At 34.4% G+C, this 23,034-nt stretch overlaps 1 protein-coding gene across 1 annotated transcript in view; it reads left to right on the top strand.

The window, feature by feature from the left end:
• The window catches only part of CTNNA3 (catenin alpha 3), a 1,605,010-nt gene that overhangs the window by 1,287,254 nt on the left and 294,722 nt on the right, over positions 1-23,034 (top strand). The window contains exon 12 of the mRNA XM_004617094.3: positions 20,822-20,973. Coding sequence (XP_004617151.1) covers positions 20,822-20,973 — 152 coding nt within the window. The remainder of the gene's footprint in view (positions 1-20,821; positions 20,974-23,034) is intronic.

The raw sequence follows: 23,034 nt of genomic DNA, 5'->3' as shown, positions 1-23,034 counted from the left end.
TTGTGGAGTTGTCACATTCCATCCTTCTTGTTCTTCTTTTGAGGAGCTTGACCTACAAAATATATATCATTTCTGCTATATAGTGATTCACTCAGGCCAATAGAATGTGTCTTGATCCTTCTCTATATTCTCGGATCTTTAGGTCATGCCTAGAGCCTGCCCTCTCTGCCCAACCACCCAGTTTGCATCCTTTCTACATTGTTCTCACAGATTAATACTTGTTTATCTATGGTTGACACAATAATTTTGGATTTCTAAGAAGAAATGGAAGAAACACCTCACATTGTCATGATGCAGACTTCACTCCATATGCATATTGGTGAACATTTTTTGCACTATAAAATCTCTCAAATGTACTTCTCTCTTTTTACATAATCTCTGTTATGTCACTTGTTAATCCTAAAGTTGATTTCTAAATGAATATTTTCTCTGGAATGATTATCTTCTCTACAATCCTGGGATTTGACTTATTACCTCATCTCCAACTAACAACTTTTTGAATTTTTTTTATCCAATTTCTATCTCTTATTCTCACCATATCTTTTTCTCTTATTTTCTGTTTCTCTATAATTCTTCCTCTTTTCTTTTACCTATTTTTTAAAAAACTCACTCTCCTTCCTAGTTGTCTACTAGATATTGGGATCTGTAGATCACCTGAGATGCAACATGAACTGTTTCATCATTCTGACTTTCCTTCTCACTGAATTTTTTGTTTGGGGGCCACACCTCATAGTGTTCAGGGCTCATTTCTGGTACTACATTCAATAATTACTCCTGTGGAGCTCTAGGTACTATATGAGGTACTGTAGATTAAACTCAGGTAAACCATGTGCAAGGCAAATGCCCTAACCACTGTGTTATTTCTATGACCCCCCTCCCTGGATTTCTTATTACTGTTAATCACTCCTCACTTCTGCCAGATATGCAAGATCAATAAATTAGCCATCTTGGATTCATTCCTTTATATCACCTCCAGTAACTGGTCAGTAATAAAATTTTTCTGTTTCTGTTGTCTTTCCATTTCCATTGCTAAAAGAACCATTCAAATATTTATGAATCATTTTCTAGCTCACTCCGAGTCTCCTGACATGTCTTCTGAGTTTAGAAATGCAATCTATTTTGTACACTTTCTCACTATAAATTATGTAAAGCAATTATTTCCAAACTTTCTAATATGACATGAAACAGAACTCAAATATATTAAACATGGAAGCATTATTTGAAGCATGAATTTTATATAAGAATCCATGCTTTGTCCCATTCACATTTTTTGTATTCGCCCTCTTCTTTTGCTATCCGCAATGTTTCTGAGACAATCTAACAGGAACAAAGTTCAACAAAACCCTATTAAAATACCTTATCAATAATTGAATTATAAACATATGATAAAAATGTTAAAACATACTTCAAGGGGAAGAGGTTTTAAAAGTATATATTTAATTTATTATCTTTGGAGATATATTTCATAGTGGGAAAGAGTAAACAAATTTTGCTATATTATTTACAAAAGAAGCAAAAATTGTAGTCATGGGGCTGGAGCGATAGCATAGCGGTAGGGCGTTTGCCCGGGTTCAATCCCCGGCATCCCATATGGTCCCCCAAGCACCGCCAGGAGTAATTCCTGAGTGCAAAGCCAGGAGTAACCCCTGAGCATCGCTGGGTGTGACCCAAAAAAAAAAAGCAAAAAAAAAATTGTAGTCATCAGGTATTAGTATAATGGTTAGTTTAGGCAAGAGTAACTTCCTGGATTATGTATTATCATTAAAGCACATCAAAAATTATGCAGATTTTAAAAATCAGGTACAGTTCAACCAGTGTCTTATCCAACCCCATCAGAAAATGGAGTGATGAAATGAACAGAAACTTTTTCAAAGAAGAAATCCAAATGGCCAAAAGGCACATGGAAAATTGCTCTTCATCTTCAAAACAACAATGAGATGTCATCTCACACCACAGACTGGCCCACATCCAAAAGAACAAAAGCAACTGGAGTTGTCAAGGATGTGGGGAGCAAGGGACCCTTCTTCACTGCTGGTAGGAATTCTGACTAGTTCAACCCTTTTGGAAAACCATATGGACCTTCCTCAAAAAATTAAAAATTGAACTCCCATTTGACCCAGCAATGCCACTTTTGGGAACACATTCCGGAGATGCAAAAATGTATAGTAGAAATGACATCTGCACTTGTATGTTCATTGCCACACTGTTTACAATAGCAAGAATCTGGAAAAGACGTGAGTGCCTGAGAACATATGACTGGTTGAAGAAACTTTGGTACATCTACACAATGGAATACTATGCAGCTGATAGAAAAGGTGAAGTCATGAAATTTGTATATAAGTGGATCAACATGGAGAGTATCATGTTAAATGAAATGAGTCAGACAGAGAGGAACAGGCATAAAAAGATTGCACTCATTTGTGGAATATAAAGTAACAGAATGCGAGACTTACACCCAAGAATAGTAGAGATGTGTACCAGGAGAATTGCTCCATGGCTTAGAAGAGGACCTCATATACTGGCAGAAAAGGCAACTCAGATGGAGAAAGGACCACCAAGTAAAGGGTGCTTAGAGGGGCGGCTTGGGATGGGAGAGGCGAGCTGAAAGTAGACTATAGTCTGAACACAAGGGCCACTCAATACCTATGTTGCAAACCACAACGCCCAAAAGGAAAGAGAAAGCAAAAGGGAATGCCCTGCGACAGGGGTGTTGTGGGAGTTTTGGGAGGGATACTGGGATCATTGATGATGGAGAATGGGCACTGGTGGAGGCATGAGTACTCAATCATTGTATGACTGAAACATTAGCACGAAAGTTTGTAAATCTGTAACTGTATCTCATGGTGATTCATGTAAAATTTTTTTAAAAATTAAAAATCAGGTACATTGATTATTTCTTTTTTCTTTTTCTTTTTGGGTCACACCCAGTGATGCAAAGGGGTTACTTCTGGCTCTGCACTCAGGAATTGCCCCTGGCAGTGCTCAGGAGACCATATGGGATACGGGAATCGAACCTGAGTCTGCTGCGTGCAAGGCAAATGCCTTACCCTCTATGCTATTGCTCCAGCCCCACATTGATTATTTCTAAGAAAAAAACATTACATTCTACAAGGAATTTTGTGGCAGATCAAACACGTGATCTTCTTTCTTATCACTTGTCATATTTGAATCTTGTTAAAATTATTAAAAACTTCACATTATTTACTATTTATGAGCAAATTATTTGTTTGAAATTTAAAGCACAACCCAGGAAGATATCAAACTAACATTTAAGTCACTTTTTAAATTTTATGACCAATAGTAACTACAAAAAAATCATTTTTTTTCTAATTTAATCAAATCCATAAGTTCATTAAACTCTGTTGCGTAGGTGCTATACATTTTTCTCAAATTATCTACTTATGTTTAATTTACATATTAGTCATTCTATTAGTTCTGAGATTTGTCTTGCATGTTCTATGAGAAATTTTCAAAGGTCTGAAACTTTGATGGGGTCATATTATATATAATATATATGAGATATGATTATTCTACAGTCATACTATTATCAACATTCTTTCATGTCTTGAGTTTTTATGCTTCTTTCTTAACAATTTTCTTTTCTATTTTACTGTCTATAGATAGTGGGAAACAGATAAACATATAATAAGTGAATTATTATCATTACAATATAAACACATGTTAAAAATTAGCGACTGTGTTGTTACTTTTTAATTTTTCACTTCTCTAAATCTTTAAACCTTTTAAGGTAGCTAAAAGGTAGACGAAAGGATAAAGTTTGGTGTTTAGAAATATATGAGGGACTATCTTTTACAAGCTAAGAAATTCCTAGCTTAAGTCTTTTATCCTACTAAACCTTGACTTGATCTTCTTCAAAATCAGCTAATTTAACAAATACATAAGTAAATATCTACCACACCTGTTTTTTCAATTAAAATAAAACAATAAGATAAAAGAGCAGAAGGAGATAACATGATATTTTATCATTTATTGGGATTTTTCTGGGAATATTAAGTACACTGGACATCTATGCATAGTGATGAAGCTTTCAGAATATAAGGGGGAAGGCAAACCTAAGATGTCTATAAACAGAAAAATAAAATGCTGAGGCTGGAGTAGTAATATGGTATGTAGGGCATTTGCCTTACAGGCAGCTGTCCCAGGCTTCATCTCCAGCATCCCCTATGTTCCCATAAACACCTCCAGCAGTAATTTCTAAGAGCAAAGTCAGGAGTAACCCTTGAACATGACCCACCACCCCAACCATGTATGTACATTGGTTATATTTCTGGCCATCTTTCTATATGATTCTTTTTGAATTCCAGAAGCATAAATAATGAAGTAAAATGTGAGTGATTTTTCTTGCCTCAAGTAAAAGGTTTTGAAATTTCCCTCATCTCCTCACATACTCCTCCCACTTCACTTCTTTCCCTTCCACTTCCTCCCCTCCCTATCCTCCTCTCCTCCTTCCTGTTCCTCTCTCCTTCCTCTCTTTTCCAGTCCTCCTCCTCTCCTCCACCTCCTCCCCTCCCCTTTTGCCCCCACTCCCTCCTCCTCTTTACCTCCTCTCCCTTTTATCCTCCTCCTCCCACTCCCCCTCCCTTTCTCCTTCTCCTCCCTTCTCTTGCTCCTCCTCCCTCTTCCTCTTCTTCCTCTTCTTCTTCTTTCTCCTCCTCCTTCTCTTTCTTCTCCTCTTCCTCTTTCTCCTCCTCTTCCTCCTGTTCTTTCTCTTCTCATTCTTTCCTTCTCTTCTTATTTTGGGGGGTAGCTGACCTATGGAATTGGTGTTAACTTTTTTACTTAAGTTTTTCCCTAATTAAGCACCTCAGAGCTTTTCCATCAGTAATATAGTAAATGCAGTCTGTGTGTGTATGTCCGCGGGCACGCATGTGCATGAAACTTAGTGACTAGAAAGACAAAAAGTTAGAAAAATTAGTTTTGTGATAAGGAAATAATCACATTAAGTGTTCTACATCTGACTTAATGATTCCTTTTATTATAAAATGTGTAAGTGAATTATTTAAAACTAAATTTATTATGAATTCTTAAATAATTATGCAGCTTACAAAGTTCTTATCTAGTACAAGGATGCATTGAATGGGGTTATTGAATAGTAACAACTTGAACTGGCAAAACAAATTCCCTCAGTGTACAATTACTGAGCATCAACAATGTTTCATAAACATATTTGGAAGGAAAAAATTTAGACTTAATGGTACATATGATTGAATATGGAGAACAAAAGTACAGAGGGAATAGTAAATCTGATGAAAGAAACTAGTAGTAAGCATACAAGTAGGAAACATACACAGTTTGTATTATGTTATCACTTAAGTGCTTTATCTGTGTACCATAAAATAGGATGATAACTAACAAGATGAGAAAAAAATGCATAGAAGAATGCTATTTAATGAAACGGGTAGAAGAAGGGAAAGAGGAGAGTTAAAAGGTCCCATGAACAGCTGTTATCTAAATATAGGCAAACTCTTAAAGTTTGGGGAAAGGAACTACTATTATGAAGTATTTGAATAAGGACATATTGTAGAAAGTGATTATTGAGCCATATTGGAAGTGTAAGTAAGATGGTGTTTAGGAAAACTTTAGGTTGTTTAGAATGATTTAGGAATATAAAATCTTTGTGAAATTTCTAGAGTTGGGCTGAAGGTGAACAAATTATGGAGGCAATTAATAAGACAATAAAATACTTGGTTTTTATATTATTAACAATTGGGAGTTCATCAGATCAGATAAATAATTGGCATTGATGCTTAGAACAATTACCATAATATTATTAGAAATATAGAAATATGGGGCTGGAGCAATAGCACAGCGGGTAGGGCTTTTGCCTTGCACACGGCCAACCCGGATTCTATTCTCAGCATCCCATATGGTCTCCTGAGCACCACCAGGGGTAATTCCTGAGTTCAGAGCTAGAAGTAACCCCTGTGGATAACCGGGTGTGACCCCTCTCCCTGCAAAAAAAGGTTGTTACAACTCTTTTTAAGATAGCATACAGGTTGGAGAGCTAGTACAGCAGGTAAGGTGCTAGCCTTGGATGAGGTCGATCTGAGTTTGATCCCCAGCACCACATATGGTGCCCTGTGACCCAAAGAAGTGAGCACAGAGCCAGGAGTAAGCCCAGTGCACTGCTCAAAAAAAAAAGAAATATAGAAATAGTATATATATATATATGTGTGTGTGTATATATATATATTAGAAAATAAATAAGAGTTATTTATAGCAGTTGAGTTAAGGAGATTATCATGCCAGTCTCACTAATGCAAGATATGAATAGGAATATGTTAAATATAGCAGCAATAATGGCATTTTAGAAAAAGATTTTAATTTAAAAATCTTATGCTGTTTTCACTCGGGGCACCCCAGAGGGGAGCAAGTGAGAACCCTCCCTGCCCCAAGGGACCTAGCCCTGGCTGCCAACCTCCACTACCCAACCGCCACCATGCTCCAGGCTGCTTTCTGGACTGCACGGCCTCTTCGCCACGTTATAAGACACTTCCTACCCATTTTCCATAATTACCACACCATATTTGATGGAGTTCAGACAATAGACAGCAAATCATAGAGAGTAATATATATTCCTCTCAGAGAGCCCGGCAAGCTACTGAGAGTATCCTGTCCGCATGGGCAGAGCCTGGCTAGCTATCTGTGGTGTATTCGATATGCCGAAAACAGTAAGGATAGATCTCATTCCCCTAACCTAAAAGAGCCTCCAATCATTGGGAAAAACGAGTAAGGGGAGGCTACTAAAATCTCAGGGCTGGGAGGAATAGAGACGTTCCTGGTGCCCGCTCAAGTAAATCGACGAACAATCGGATGACAGTGATACAGTGATGAGATAAAAAATATAGTCGTGTTTCACAACAGGTGAGGATCTAGGTAAAGGGAGTCAATTGTAAATCCCAGACATATTCATTGCTTAAATAGATAGGAATTGCATTTATTAAAACACCGAGTTTCAGAATGTCAGCAAATTTGATGGAGGGAACTGTTGCTTCATTTTTGTTTAAATTGAGTTTAAATGTGCTTATAATTTATTCAAATTAGACACATTGAAAAATCATAAATTATGAATCCAGAAAAAGATACAAAAGTGTCTTATATGTAATATAAAGAAAGAATGCAAGGGATCTGAAAACCTCAAATGAAATTCTTAGATATTGTCAATAGAACTGCTAAATGAAATGCTGACCATTAGGGTATTAGGCGGGGGGGTAGGGGAGGGCATCTTGGGGAATTAGTGGAAGGATTTTGTCACTCTGCTGGTGGGCATGGAGGAACAGCACTGCATGTAGAAAAAAATAATATTACTATTAAATAAATGATAAAATACAGAAATATTAAAATTAAAAGTTGCAGTTGTTTCTTTATAACATTTAATAAAGGATATGATTGATGGGGTTAGAAAGATAGTATAGCAGGTATAGCTCCTGCCATGCATGTAGCTGCTGGTGATCCCTGGTGGCATAATCCCTGGCACCCACATATGTTTATGGAAGTATAGCCAGGAGTGATTTCTGAGTGCAGGGCCAGCAGATAGCCCTGAGTTTACTCACCCGTGCCTCCCCCCACCTTGGGTCATCTGGATGTTCTATTCTTTGTTTTTAAAGTCTCCATACTGTTTTCCATGGAGACTGAACCATTTGACATTGCACCACAGAGTAAGGTTTCCATTTCCCCATATTTCCACCAACATTGGTGATTTGCAATCTTTGATGTATGCCATTGTAACTGATATGAGATGATACCTTGATATTTTGTTTTGCATTTTCCTGTTAAGAATTGCTGAACACTTGTGACATACCTAATACCCACTAGTCTGTCCTCTTCAAAAAAATGTTTGTTCACCTTCTCTTTTTATTTTTTGATGAGGCTATTAGATTTTTGTTGTTATTGCTCAACTTTGTGAATATTTTACAAATCTTGGACATTAGCCTTTGTCAAAAATAAGATGTTCAAATACATTCTTCCATTGAAAGGTGTCTTTTAATATTTGCCTGAATTTTTATGATATTCAGAACTGTATCAGATTGAAGTACTTTCATTTGCGTATTTAATTTTAGGGTAATTGCCAATGAAGACAATTCATTAAGGATTACCTCTGAGGTCAATATTCTGAAAGGTTATATCTGTTTTCCTCTCTGGATTTTATGCATTTTGGTCTAATTTTGAGATCTTTAGTAAACTTTGAATTAACTTTTATGTATGATCGGAAGTATCAATTCATTTTTTTGCATGTATGCATCTATGCAGTTTTCCCAGTGCCATTTATTAACGAGGCTTTCTCCATTTCACATACCTAGCTTATTTGTCATAGGTTGACTATTTATATATCTGAGAGTTGACTTCTTGCCTCTGTTTATTCTATTATTCTGAGAGGTTTTTTTTCACTATTACTCCATTTTGATTACTGTAGCTTTATAGTATGATATAAAATCAAGGAATACAATATTTTTAATCTTTTTTGTTGTTGCTCCTCAGAATGGCTTCAGGAAATTTTATGATTTCATCTATATTTCAATGCAGTTCATCCTAAATTCTTATTGGCCTATTGATGGGGATTGCAGTCAATATATATAATACTTGGGGTAGGATGATTTTTGACAATATATATTCTTTCAATCCATGAACATGGAATGCTTTCCCATTTTCTGATATCATCTTCTATTTCTCTTAGCAACTGTTTATAGCTTTTATGTATTAAATGCATCTTTTATTAATTTGAATTTTAGATGTTTTATGACTTTGGTTCTCTGACTTTATTTGGTGAAGCAAGATATGTTTTATTGGGATTTATTTAGAAAGCTGTGAGGATAGAGAATTTAGTGGAAATGGGAAAGCTAAGAAACATCAAGACGAGCGAGTAGGATGTGTGTCCAAGGGAGAACACGGGCATGAACAAGCCTGGATACTGTTTAATTTTATTTATTTGTTTATTTATTTATTTACTTGTTTATTTTCTTTTGGGCCACACCCCGAAGTTCTCAGGGGTTACTCCTGGCTTTGAACTCAGGAATCACTCTAGGTGGTGCTCAGGGGACCATATGGGATGCTGGGACTCGAACCCAGTTGGCCGAGAGTGAGGCAAACGCCCTGCCCTCTGTGCTATCACTCCAGCCCCCTTTTTATTTATTTTTGACCGTTATAAAGCTGTTCATGATTAGGTTTCAGTCTTACAGTCTTCCAACAACTATCCCTCCACCTGTGTACATTTCCCAACACCAGTTCCCCAGTTTCCCTCACATCAATCCCCGACCCTGCAAACTCCCAGAATGCTTCTATGCAATACAGATACTGAAAGGGTATCAGGAATATTCCTTTACCTACTTTTAAACACTGAGTTCTTGTCCAACATGATCATTTCCAGCTATTATTGTCACACAGTTACCCTTTCTATCTTACCTACCCTCCGTACCACACACACTTGTGGTTGATTCCATCCATTGACTGGTTCTCCTAGCCCATTTTCCCTGGCCATGAATATTAGCCTTCTAATATATATATATATATATATATATGTGTGTGTGTGTGTATATATACGCACATATAAATATTTGTATATAGATATACATATATATGTATGTATGTATATATGTAGGAATGGAGAGATAGCACAGCAGGTAGGGCGTTTGTCTTGCACATGACCGACCCGGGTTCGATTCCTCTGTCCTCAGAGAGCCTGTCAAGCTACCGAGAGTATCCCACCCACACGGAAGAACCTGACAAGCTCCCCCTTGGCATATTTGATATGCCAAAACAGTAACAACAAGTCTCACAATGGAGACATTACTGGTACCCACTCTAGCAAATCGATGAACAGTGGGAGGACAGTGCTACAGTGCTTTATTGCCTGATTATTATGATGAGGACTTCCAAAACTATATGGAATAGTAATGTTGGCTTGTGTCTGACCTCAGACGAGAGGTTTTTAGTTTTGTACTGTTGACTGTGATATTGGTTTATCATTTTTCAAACAATTTATTGCGTTAGCCAAATATATTCAGATAAAGTGACAACAATTCAGGCATGGTTAGAAAAAAAACTCCAGAAGGTATCTATGCTAGATGGATCTTGAGAATATTTATGCTAGAATGGAAGTATAATAGTTTCTTAATTTCACATAAGAACTTCAGTCCTTTTTTGGTGGATACTTTACAAATCCCACCATATATTAACAGAGGTTTCTGTATTTTTATATTTAAAAATTTAGAATAGTGAAAAATCTTGACTTACTTTAACAAACTTTCTTAAATATTATTTATATACTTTTTTACATAAAACATATTTTACACAAGAACATATTTTGTGGGTAAATATTAGTAAAACAAGTCACTTTAGTTGCCTTAGTCTTTTCCAGCATTAAAACATTTTTATTCTAAAAGTATTAGTAAAATGAGTGATTCAATGCAACAGACTCTTCCCTCAATTCTAAAATTAATTTATATTCAACTGTCTAGAAAAATATGTCTAATTAATTAGGATGCTTATAGTTTTGAATATTATTAATTTGTGCTCCTCAAAGTTTTAAGATGTTTATTGCAATAGTAGGAAGATCTAGAGTTAGAGAAAGAAAAAATGAATTTGTACTTAAAAAACTCTCAATCTTCCTTATATGCATACAAGATAGTTCTTGAAAAGATGCCATGCTCATCTACTATAGAAAAAATAAGACTTCTTTTACCATGATATTAAGTCTGTAATATTTTACTGTTATATTACAATTCACAAAAAAATAATTTAAACTCTGCTTGAGTAAAGATAGCATGTTGAAACTGAAATGTCAGACATTTTTAACTATTCAGAACTAGCATAATTTCATCAACTATGGGATCCTATAATCTTCATAGGACTAAAATAACTAATACAACAAAGATATCCACTACAGTTTCTCACAAAATGTTTTTCCTTTTAGGTTGTCACCTATACTTTTATCTAGATAGCTATATACTTACCAACAAATCTGAGAATGGTATAAGATCATATATGATAAATTACTAAGCATAAAGAGGTTATCTCCCCAACACTTTATAATTAATACTGATCAGGTATACTCAGATAAACAACACAATCATAGTTATTTTACTCTTCTAGAATCTAAATCGGTGCCTCCAAACTGACAGATATTCAACAAAGGTTCATTTGCCAATATTTGCAATCATGCAACCAAACAGACCTTACAGAAGTTGGAAATGATTAGATATTCATTGCCTTAAATGGAGGCCACTTGTAATAGGAAAACATAAAAAGTGAATTTTTATTTTATCTACTGTATTAATATAATGTAGAAGTCTGACTAGGATGCTTAGGAGCTACCTATTTGAATAGTAGTACTTGAAACAGTAGTACAAGTTACTCAATGGTGCAGTTTGAATCTTCAAAACATTTAGTTTTTCATTTGGTACTATCTGAGTGTGATTTAGGGTTCCCCGTTCGAAATTGAAAATTTTTCAACATGTAGAATTATCATTTTACAATAAAAATTAAAATATAATTATAAATTACAATACTAAAAAATCTACTTTTGCAAGAAGATTTAAAATTTACCTTCTTAAAAAATTTAAAAATACAAAAAATATTTTAGAGATGAATCTTTAATTCCCCCTTTCAGCCCTATACCTAACCTTTACTTAGTATTTTTATCTTTTTACTTATATTTCATGTGTCTTCTTTAAAATGTGTGTAAAAACATATTAAAATGTACTCTTCTTTCTTCTTTATTATACCAAAAGTAATTATACCAAAACTAGCACGTTATGCACATATTAAATTGATATGTGAAAAAATAAACTTGTGCTGATATCCCCAATGCAATGCAATCCTATACCTAATGTTCTCAGTCAGCTCCCACTTAGTCATTTCCCAATTCACTGTAGTATACCCTTTCTTCATAATGAGAATCTTGACTTTAAAACTATAAAAATCCTTACTTATTTTCTCAGTGTATCCATAAAAAATAGGTTTATATATATGAATATATGTGCATATATAGTAGAAATCTTGTCGCTTGGACATACTAATACTTTTGACTTACCTTTAAAAAGCACTAACAGTGACACAGTGGCAATAACATTCTTTGCTTAGGATACTTCTAGGTACCAGAGGCAGGTTTCAAGTTTAAGTACTCAGTCTCAGAATCAATCTCTCTCTCTCTCTTTCTCTCTCTCTCTCTCTATATATATGTATATATGTATATATACACATATACACACATGTATATAGAGAAGATATATGCATATATAATAGCACTGATATATATATATATATATATATATGTTTATTTGCATATAAGCATTTGCCTTGCATGCGGCCAAGCAGGGTTCAGTTCTTCCGTCCCTTTTGGAAAGCCCAGCAAGCTACCCGGAGTATCCCGCCCCCATGAAAGAGCCTGGAAAGATACCCATGGCGTATTCGATATGCCAAAAAAGTAACGATAAGTCTCAAAATAGAGATATTACTGGTGCCAGCTCAAGCAAATCTATGAACAATGGGACAACAGTGCTACAGTGCTACCATATATGTCATGTATATTCATACATACACATATAATAATCATATAATTATTCTATGAGTATTTGTTACAGTACATTTTGCTTTTTGGCCTCATAATTTGCTCTTTTTAATTTATGTCGGTTTTAAGAGTCTATTTCCAAGTACATATATAATGAAGAGCTATGAAATTTAAACATTTTGTCTCATGGCATGTTAGAAAGAATTTTATCGTCCTGTTAACTTTTGAAAAATTAAACTAAAATCATAGAATTATATAAGATTCCAATGTGCATTATTATAAATGTGTGCCTATGAATACTTCACTAAGCTCATCACTAATAGCACAAAAATTACCTTTGTCCTCATTTTAACCATCCCCATTCCTTATGATAACCACTAATTTGGTTGTATAGTATTTAAGTTTCGTTTTCTTTTATTTTGTACTGAATATTATACTTTCAAGTTTAAAATAATTTCTTTTTAGAATTTGCATTCATTGATTTTTCCTTCTCCAACCAGAATTGTTCTTGAAAAGTCTCATGGTAGTTTCATTAGAATATTTTCTGGATGTCATTTTTCTTAAGGTCTAGTTCTTTTATCTTCAGTGTTCTCAAATGTTTGAGGGTGTGTTGTAGGAGCATTATTCTTGAATTTGAGCTTATGCTTGAATTCTTGCTCTCACTATAGTGGAAATGGATACAGATTCGGAGACTGACTAGCTGAACTTGAAATCTGCCTCTGATACCTAGAAGTATCCTAAGCGAAAAAAGGTTATTGCCACAGTTAGTGCTTTTTAAAGCTAAGTATAAAATATTAGTATATCCAAGCAACAAGATTTCTTTACGCTTGCAGTTGGTCACTAGAGAAAGTTCCAACAAAAATCTGATATCTACACTGAATGTAAAAAAATAGCAGAATGGTAGAAGTTAGTGAAGGACAGAAAATGGTACAAAATTTTAAGGAAATGGTCAGAAAGAGTTGAGTTTTAGAGATGGGTTCAGGTATTGTCAAACCCTTCCAAATCCTTATTAAAATGTGAAGATCTACCTCAATACCACAGATTAAAAAAAAAAAAAAGTCTAACTCCTACTAGGAGCCTTTGCAACCTGTCAGCGTTTTTTAAGATCCTTTTCTCCTAAACCCTCCTAAATAAACTTCTTTTCCTGTTTCTATGGCTCAAGATGCCTGCTAAGTACTGAACTTTACGTATGAGATTGATATTAAAAGGAAGAAAAATGCACCATCCAGAAGCTTAAAACGTAAAATATAGGAGCTCTAGAACACTTGGGTTGATACTTGTTTCAACCACTGTTGTTTCAGCCATGCCAAAGAACATGACACATATGACTTAATAATAGTGCTTGAAAATATGTCATTATTTCCTTCAGAATAAGTACAAAATTACTAATCTATTAAAACCCCAAAATAAATGTACTATGATCTAACACTCACAAATAGCAAATTATGCTAATGCTCATTAATCACATAATGGAATTTTGGTATAATTATACAATGCTGTACTAGATAGTAATGGGAATAAATGATGCAAAATTGCAATAATAGTGTGGGAGATTCATATGTTTAATGTTTAAAGCCTAATACCCAAGAGTAGCTATAGAATATTATTCCATTTGCATGACCCAAACTGGCAAGACTATTTTATTAGAATAGAACTTTCCAGTTAGTGGTATAGAACTTTATTTGAAATAAATTACTCCAAGAGTTGCAAGCTTAAACATCAACACATTTTTTGGAGCACCCCGGGCTTCCCTCCCCTCCGGACTGCCGGCCGAGTGGCCGGCACGCCGACCCCAAGCGCCGCGGTCCTGTCTTCCGGCAAAGAAGATGAAGACAAGGGAGACAGAAGAAGAAGACGACACACGGAGAAGACACAGAAGCCAAGGAGACAGCACAGACGAAGGAGATACAGAAGCAGAGACAGAGAGAGGTCGGAAGATACGAGAGGAGAGACTACAAAGACAGAGACAGAGAGACAGACAGAAGAGAGCACAGTGGCACACACAGAAGCAGAGCACAAGGAGGAGCCGCCGATCTGGTCCATACACAGTAGCTCAAGAGCACCGAACTGGAGTGGCGCCGCGTGCTCCAACACAGCAGCTAAACTTCCCCCCGAAAAATAATATGGGGAGAACAACCAAGATATCTTTTTTCCCATGGTGCAATTAGTAACATATACCATCACGGAAGCTATATTCTACTGGACACATATCGCAGGTATAATGTGGATAAGAATTCTCAAAAAATGATGACATAGAGTTTAATGTAGGAAATTGTATTTATGATTTAAATATTGTAAAATATATTGATACACAGAAGCTAATCAAAAATAAATGTTTTAAAGGTAATGTATTAGTATCATTTTTAAAAAAGTGACATGTAAGCTAATCAAGATCATCAGATTCGATTTTATGGTCCAGGTTCAACTTTTAATACTTTTTCATATTTATTTAACCAATTAGTTTCATATAAGAAGATTCATAAAGACAAAGCATCAGAAAATAATTACTAATACAAAGTAGTGATTTTGCAATTTTAAAACTTAATTCAGAAATATTATTAATTAATAAAACTGGGCTTTTTAAAAACATTGAGATTTTTTTCAATTTAAGCTTTAGGAAAAGGAAATTAATTGTGTGAGTCACTAGGGCAATCCAAAGCTATACATATTCAGGACACAGAGTTTGATATGTAGAAAAAGATATTTCCTAGAGGAAAAAAAGATCAGTAAGCAGTATTTTCTCTGTGTTAGTTTATTACTTGTTTTGCTTTACTTTTCTGAAACTATTCCAGATGTTTGAAAGGTACATGATTATAATGAGGTCAGAAATACTGACCTTGTTAACTGTGTGATGTGATGTTTGTTCTGATTCTTGATTCTCTCATTAGGAAAGTGAAAAAAAATGCATCCTCTCCCTGTTCATGGAATTGTGTGATGTACAATTTGTGAGGGACCAAACGGTGCCTGATTCACCATATGGCTTTGTAATATTTTTTGAATATATATGAACCACAATTATCAATGTTAAATAGTTTTAAAAGTATGAATCATAGAGAAATAATGCATATGCTTGACTGCACATCTGCTATTATTAAGTCCTTCTAGTTAGTATAACATAAAGAAATGATGACTTAATTTTATGTAAACTTTGAAGACAAATTAGTAATTTTAAAGATAATAGTAAAATTACTTTATATCAGTTATATTAATAATATAAAATATAATTTGGTTGACAAAATTTCAGATTTTTAACTGTAATGAATAGGAGTTCTTTTCTGACTCAATCCAATAATTATGTACCCTCGCTTACTTTCAAGTACTCCTAGTTAATTTAGCAAGGATTAAGAAGAGATAAAATATTCTTGAATTATTACCAGAGAAAGAATCAAAGTCTAGGAGATATTGGCGAATTAATCTCATTGCCAGAAGATTAACATTAATTCCCCCAGGAGTACTAAAATTCAAAATGCCTCAAGGATTTTAATTATCAGTTAGAGGCAGTGCAGCTTGGGGTTCAGGGAGTAAATCCTGGAGTCCTAATTACTAGCCCGTTATATGTTTATTTGTCTGACCTCAGTTTCCTCATCGTAATATTTTATAATATATTAAAATAGTAGTTCTTATTTCACAGACAACTGTTTAGATGAACAAAAGATATGTACAATATGCTTAACACAATCTAAGATGAGCAAGCACTCAATGAATATTAACTACTTAAAAAAATATTCTGAAGCCCCGCCCTCGACCCACCCTCGGCGCCATCTTCCCACCTTCAACAGAGAAGAGGCCAGGCAGTCTGGTGAGCAACACGGCCGGAGAAATGCTCCGGACCCGAATCCGGGCCAACAACACCGGGGATCCAGACGGAGGAGGTACAGCTGGTACACCTTCTCCGGATGGAACCCTGGCGACACTGAGAAGCAACTAACACGGCTCTGGGTTGCGGGACTGGAACACATCCGAGCCGCGCGGCCGCTAACGCGGCCGCGCGACCTTTTCTAAAAACTTAAAACATACAATCTTTTAATGACAAACCAATTATCAAACGCTTCCTTAGTAGGGCTGTCTTCATTGGAGGGAAATTCCAACAACAATAGTGAGTTTTGTTTTGCAATATGGAATGTAAGCAAGGTAGAGAGAAAATGAAGTGAAATTCATCAGTTATACAGTTGGGGGGGCTGTGGCGGGGGGTGTACCGGGGATTTTGGTGGTGGAATATGGGCACTGGTGAAGGGATGGTGTTTGAATATTGTATAACTGAGACATAAACCTGAAAACTTTGTAACTTTCCACATGGTGATATAATAAAAATTAAAAAAAAAAAATATTCTGAGTCAAGTTCATAGGAAATGTGTAGCCATCTAAAGAATTATAAACTACCTTAACAATGCAGTATAAAATAGAAAAAATACTTTTATTTGATATGATAATGTTCAAAGGCCATTTTTGTTTAATAAATATGCCCTTCAAAGAACAGAGAAGTTTATTCTACTTAGCATTTAATTCACTAAAGTAAATTTATTTAAGGCATCCTGCTTTTTGATCAATGACTGTACATCATGGTATCTATATTATATATACAAACTTTATCATTGAAACTTAGATCATTGATTATTGATTCAAGATAGATTTGTCTACCGGTTTTTAATTTTTAATTCCTTCAAAATTTCCAGTTTTGGGGTACCAAGTTATACTTGCTTTTTATTTTCTTAAAATCATTCAAAACAAGGCCTGGACTGATCCAAGCAACACTGTGTCTGTAGTCTGAGTAAAGCACAACCACACTGATGTTCAAGCTAGTGAAAAAAAAACGGAATGTGTGTCAACTTTGAATAGTTTAGTTACTTTCATTTATACTTCAGAAATTAAATATTTTCTTCTAGACTACGTTATTTTAATTCATGCTAATATTATTGATATGTTCTTAGAGATTAATATGAAATAATTACAATAGTGAAAAGACAATGCATGGTCCTTAAAATATCTCGAATCTTTTTCACATTGTATCACAAACAGTGGGAACTTTTACTGATGTTTTGTGGACTATATTTTTCTGCAAAAATGTACATAACAAGATACAATTTCATCATTGTAAAGATGCCGGTTACTGGTTAAAGGTGTTAATTCAGTTATTATTGTTATATGAATAGATTATTTGGTAGAAAAGAAAAACCTATTTTTCTGAGGGGATTATGAATAAAGTTTTATAAATAATGGGATATCACAGACATTGAAACTATATGTCACAGTATTTGCTTGTGTCTTTAGAGTTAATAGAGGATGTGAAAGTGGCCAGAAGTAGTAACTATCTTGTAGTGTCAGTTTTGGTAGAGGTTTTGTTGTTCACTCCTGGAAACTAATAGAACTGAATAACTGGACACATTTTCTTAAATGTGTTTCTCTCTACTATAATTTAAGATTAACTAATTAAATATGTGAGTTTCCTGAGGGAGAACAGAACCTAAATCATACTGAAATGCAAGCAGAATATGGTGCATTTTATCTATATTTCTTTCTAATTTTCGCAGTTTGCATTTACTCATTCAATAACTTAATTAATTTGATTACCTTATATTCAATATATCATCATAGACACAGAATAAAAACAGAAAAAAATAAGCAACCATTGAAAATTACAAATTGTGTAAGGACATAACTTATTAAAAAATTCATTGAGGGACCATATATACAAATGGTCAAGCCACTGGACTTGCATACTTCTAATCCAGGTTTGACCCTCAACACCCCAAGTGGAAAAACCACACTAGGAATGAATCCTGAGTACAGAACTTGAAGCAAACCCTAAGCACAGCTAAGTGTGACCCCAGTAAACAACAACAAAAAACTTACTAAGTCCTAATTTGATTTTCTAGAAGATACTTTTTTACTTATTCTTAAGACTTCTACGATTATAATGAGTCTGAAAGATGAGAGAGCATAGAGAGGAAAATGGCTTTAGTGAGCACTCAGGCAGGAGATAATGATGGTTAGAGACAATGAATTGGCAATGAATCTAAAAGAAACTTTTATGGCAGAGGAAATTGCACTTAGTGAACATTTGAATATATGTAGGGTAAAAAAGAATAGGAAATCAATGAAGACACCTTGGTTTTCTTCATGGATGGCTGGGCACCAAGATAGAAAATGGTGTTTATGGGGGACTGGGGGCTAAGGGTATATAAGGCTTTTCCAAGTACAAATATATATATATATATATGTATATACATTTTCATATGTTTATCCAGCATGAGATATTATGAAAAATGTAGGTGTATTTTTGCAATGGGTAGATGGACATAGTTCTAAATTCAGAGCCAAATAAAAAAACAACAGATTAGAGATCTACTTTAGGAATTATATTAATATAGATGGGATTTATGATTTGCTACATTTCTCCTAAGAAAAGAAATATGTTAGCAGCTCCTTGGCTTTGCTATCCTATCCACTGACATTGAGGCAGTGCCTTAATGGAATCTCACTATAGAATCTTCCAAAAGAAATTTATGTGATGATAGAAATGTTCTATATCTCCATTCCTCAAACAATAGTTAATGACCATATATGTGTTTAAGCTCCTGAAATATGACATGATTGAAGAACTGAATTTTAAATTTTATTTAAATTTAATGAATTTAATTTTTAATATAAGCATGAGTCAAGGTGACATTTTTATTGGGAAGTATGATGAGATAATGGATAGAGGAGAAAAGTGTAGTGATAATGCTGGCACATATAGATACTAAGAAGTTGGATATAAATGCTACACTTCAGTAGGTGAATGATCGAGGGGACTAAATTAAATTTGAGAGCTCAGGTACCACCACTTTGTACCACCACTTTCCCTTGTACAAATATGGAAGGTAGAACTGCAAATAATGGTGTGCCCCATTCACAGATTTATAAAGAAAAAATATTTTTTAATATTTTGTAACCATATAAAATGCTTCTCTTTTATAAACTTAAAATCATTCTTTAGATTGGATGATTTTATCCTCCATAGAGCAAAATTCTTATTTGATAAATTTAATTATATTTTTCATTTAGTGACTTGCATGTTTTTATTCTTTGAAGATATTTATGTTTATAATTCCAATGTTATTCATACAAAATATTTTTTAATTTCTGGAATCTTCTATTGAATATGGTAAGGAATTACTATGTTTTATAGTCTTGTTAAAAACAAATGACATAAAGATGTAAAATAATATTTAAATCAGATGTCTTTGATTCCTTTTACTTTTAATGATCCAAGATTATCCTAACAAAATTTCCTTTCTTTTCACTTGGAGAAACATATTTTATAATCTACTAAATATTATTTTAAAGAAATGATTGTTCAAACCGGCTAAAGATCAAAGGTTGGAAAACTCCTACAGACAAACAATTTTCTCTAAAATTTCTAGTGTGGCCATACTTATGTCAATCAACATCAAATCCAAATTTAAAAGGTTATAAGGCATTGAGATGTTTATTTAATAATGATCAAGGAATGAGTTCAGAGCAACTTACAGACTTAATCATATATGTATCTAATGGTGTAACACCAAATATATAAGACAACTGTTAGTGATCTGAACTAAGCTGTTGACAGCAACACAATATGAGCAGGAGACTTTAAAGCTCCTCTATCACCACGGGATAGATCAACTAGGCAAAATCTCAACAAGGGAAAACTAGCCTTGGAAGAAGAAATGGAAGAGAGGACCGAGAAGACACATAGAGACCCTTCTCGTTTCTAAAAGTTGACTATACAATGCACACATGACATTCTACATGATAGATCACATGCCGGGTCACAGAACATATCTCCAAAAAATTAAGAAGACGTAAATAATATCTAATATCCTCTTAGACCACCATGCTTTGAAAATGAAAATTAAGCACAAACAGAATCACTCAGAAATCAAACAAAAAATAAATAGGATTTTCTGAATAGAAAAAAAAAAGAGACAACTTAAAAAGAGAGTCTCTGAATAAAATAAAGTAAAGATAAATAATAAGGGAGCAAGACATTGAAAAGACAAACAAACTGGAAAGTTGATCTATGGGACTGAGCAAGGGGCTGAGGAAGATTTTGCAGATGAGAGCAGATTTTAGGGGACATTGGTGAAGTAGGCATTCTGGTAATGGATGTGGTTTTGCAAGGATAGATGCAAGAAGCTGTGATTAATAGTATTGCAAATCATGGTAATTAAATAAATAATTTTTTTAAAAAATGTGATTAATTCCTAAAAAAACAATCCAAATCTCAAAATACAGTGGAATCAATATTCTTTTTCCTCTTTATTTTAACAGTAATTCCTGAGTTTGTAAAACAAGTGAACATTGCCTTGGAAGCCTTAAGCAAAAATTCTTTGGATGTGTTTGATGATAATCAATTTGTGGACATCTCAAAAAAGATCTATGACACAATTCATGATATCAGATGTTCAGTCATGATGATCCGGGTAAGTTTGCTTTATTCCTATTGAATCAGTGCAGCATACTTCACCATCTGGAATGCCTGCAATGAGATTGAGACATGTTTTATTTCTTCACCATAATGCCAATGCTTACAACCATTTAAACTCTAGAAAATCATAGCATCCCCAGTGTCACTTCTACTAGAAAAAACAATATTATTTTTGTATATTTATTTATATAAGATATAATAAATATGCAATGTGAAAATGAGCACATTTAACTGTTAATGCACAAACTATAAGATGTATTTCCTGTAAGATTTGTTAAGATTTTATATAGCAGAATGAAGAATCAAACAAAAGTACATAAGGGAATCTAATTTTGTTTTTATGAACAGAAGGTAAAAAACATTTCTCATCAATCTCTTGGAATTGTTAGGCAATATATAGAACAAGGTTTGAGGCCAGATTTCCCACATTATATCACAGATCACAGAGTGTTCATTAAGAAATATCACACAGAGCTTTCAATAATAAAAACATTTGAACTGTACCAGTCTATGCAGTATCTACTTAGACTAATACATACCATTTCTCCAAGTAAGTGAGTGGTTGTAGTAGCCCTCTACACATACAAAGACCAGGATTATTTTTATGTCAGTGTGGGATACATTTTAATATTACACAAACAAAGAGAAATTTCTCTTTGGAAACCACACATATAGAGATATATAGATGTAAACATATATATAGACTTTATTTTAGGATGGGTTCATTTGACAACAAATTTTGAGGTAGGTATTTCTGTTGTTATGAATTGATTTAGAAAAAAAAAAACATGAGTAATGGAGGCAGGGAGGGGAAGTACTCAGCAAAGTGTAGCTGAGTCCCTGGGACCATCTGGAGCTTGTCCTACAAGGCGTACTTTGGGGTGAAATTTTAGAATTTATGCTCAGATTATCTCACTAGAGGGAAACAAAATAAAGTTTATCCACGTATCCAACCTTGGCTAAAGGCTATCCATCCTCACGAGTGTAATCAGAATCTTCTAACTGGGCCAAAGTCCCAGCTCCTGCTGCTCAAAATAGCAAGGCAAGGTGGCAGGTATTTGCAGTAAGAAGATTTAGTAGGATTAGTGAACACAGGTTGCAAGTATGAATAGAGTTTAGTCTGAGAATCTGGATTTGATTGTTAGTAAGAGTAAGAGTGTATAGTGTATGACAGGCCTGAATATACCAGTTATGCTACAGTTCTCAAGAATGCAGTCATTCAAGGACTTTGTAAGGAGAGGGGCCAAGGAAGCCAACAGTTGTGGCTGAGCAGAAGGATGTTTATGGAAGAAATTGTAAAAGACAAGCTAGAGAGGTCAAATTATAAAATCTGGCACCCAGGGCTTGGGGAAATGTAAAAGCAAATTAGTTATAGTTTTAAGAAAAACAGTTTGGGATGTATATTTACTGCCAGTCTGAATGCATTTGTTTTCACATGATTGGGAGGTGTGGCACTGTAGCAGTGCTATGTCTGAACTGCAAATTACCCTTAACAATTTCCTGTCTTGCAAAGCTTTTAGCTACTCCTGTGTGGACTAGTTGAGTAGTGAACAGGTAATAAGTCAAAGCCAGAAGAGTAGGTAGAATCTGGATAGAAATTCTGACATTGTGAAGAAGAGATATGATTTTAAGAAGATATCCTGACCCAGAGTGAAAAAACCTACATTTCCAGTATATGGGTGGATATTTCAGATGATAAACTAGTGAAACTAGTGAATAGCATAGGTCAACTAAGGTGCGGAATGCGTTTTTCCTGCAAAAGCCACCTAGGTCTGAACACATTCTCTTTTTATCTCTCTCAATTGGATGCTGCAGTATCTTAAAGTGTTTGTATTGTTAGAGTTGCTTGCTTATAGAAAGTCAAGTTAATTTGCCATTCTCTCTCTCTCTCTATGCAGATATAGCTGATACATATATACAGATATATATAAAGGATGGCAAGTTAATATATATACAGATTTAAGGTATATATATGCATATATATACAGAAGGTTTCATACATGTGGATATACACATATATATCAATATCTATGAGGGATCCAGCCTTCTGTAGAGT

Source organism: Sorex araneus, chromosome 5, assembly GCF_027595985.1.
Source record: "Sorex araneus isolate mSorAra2 chromosome 5, mSorAra2.pri, whole genome shotgun sequence".
NCBI classification, from domain to species: domain Eukaryota; kingdom Metazoa; phylum Chordata; class Mammalia; order Eulipotyphla; family Soricidae; genus Sorex; species Sorex araneus.
This window is presented reverse-complemented; position numbering and strand designations above follow the sequence as displayed.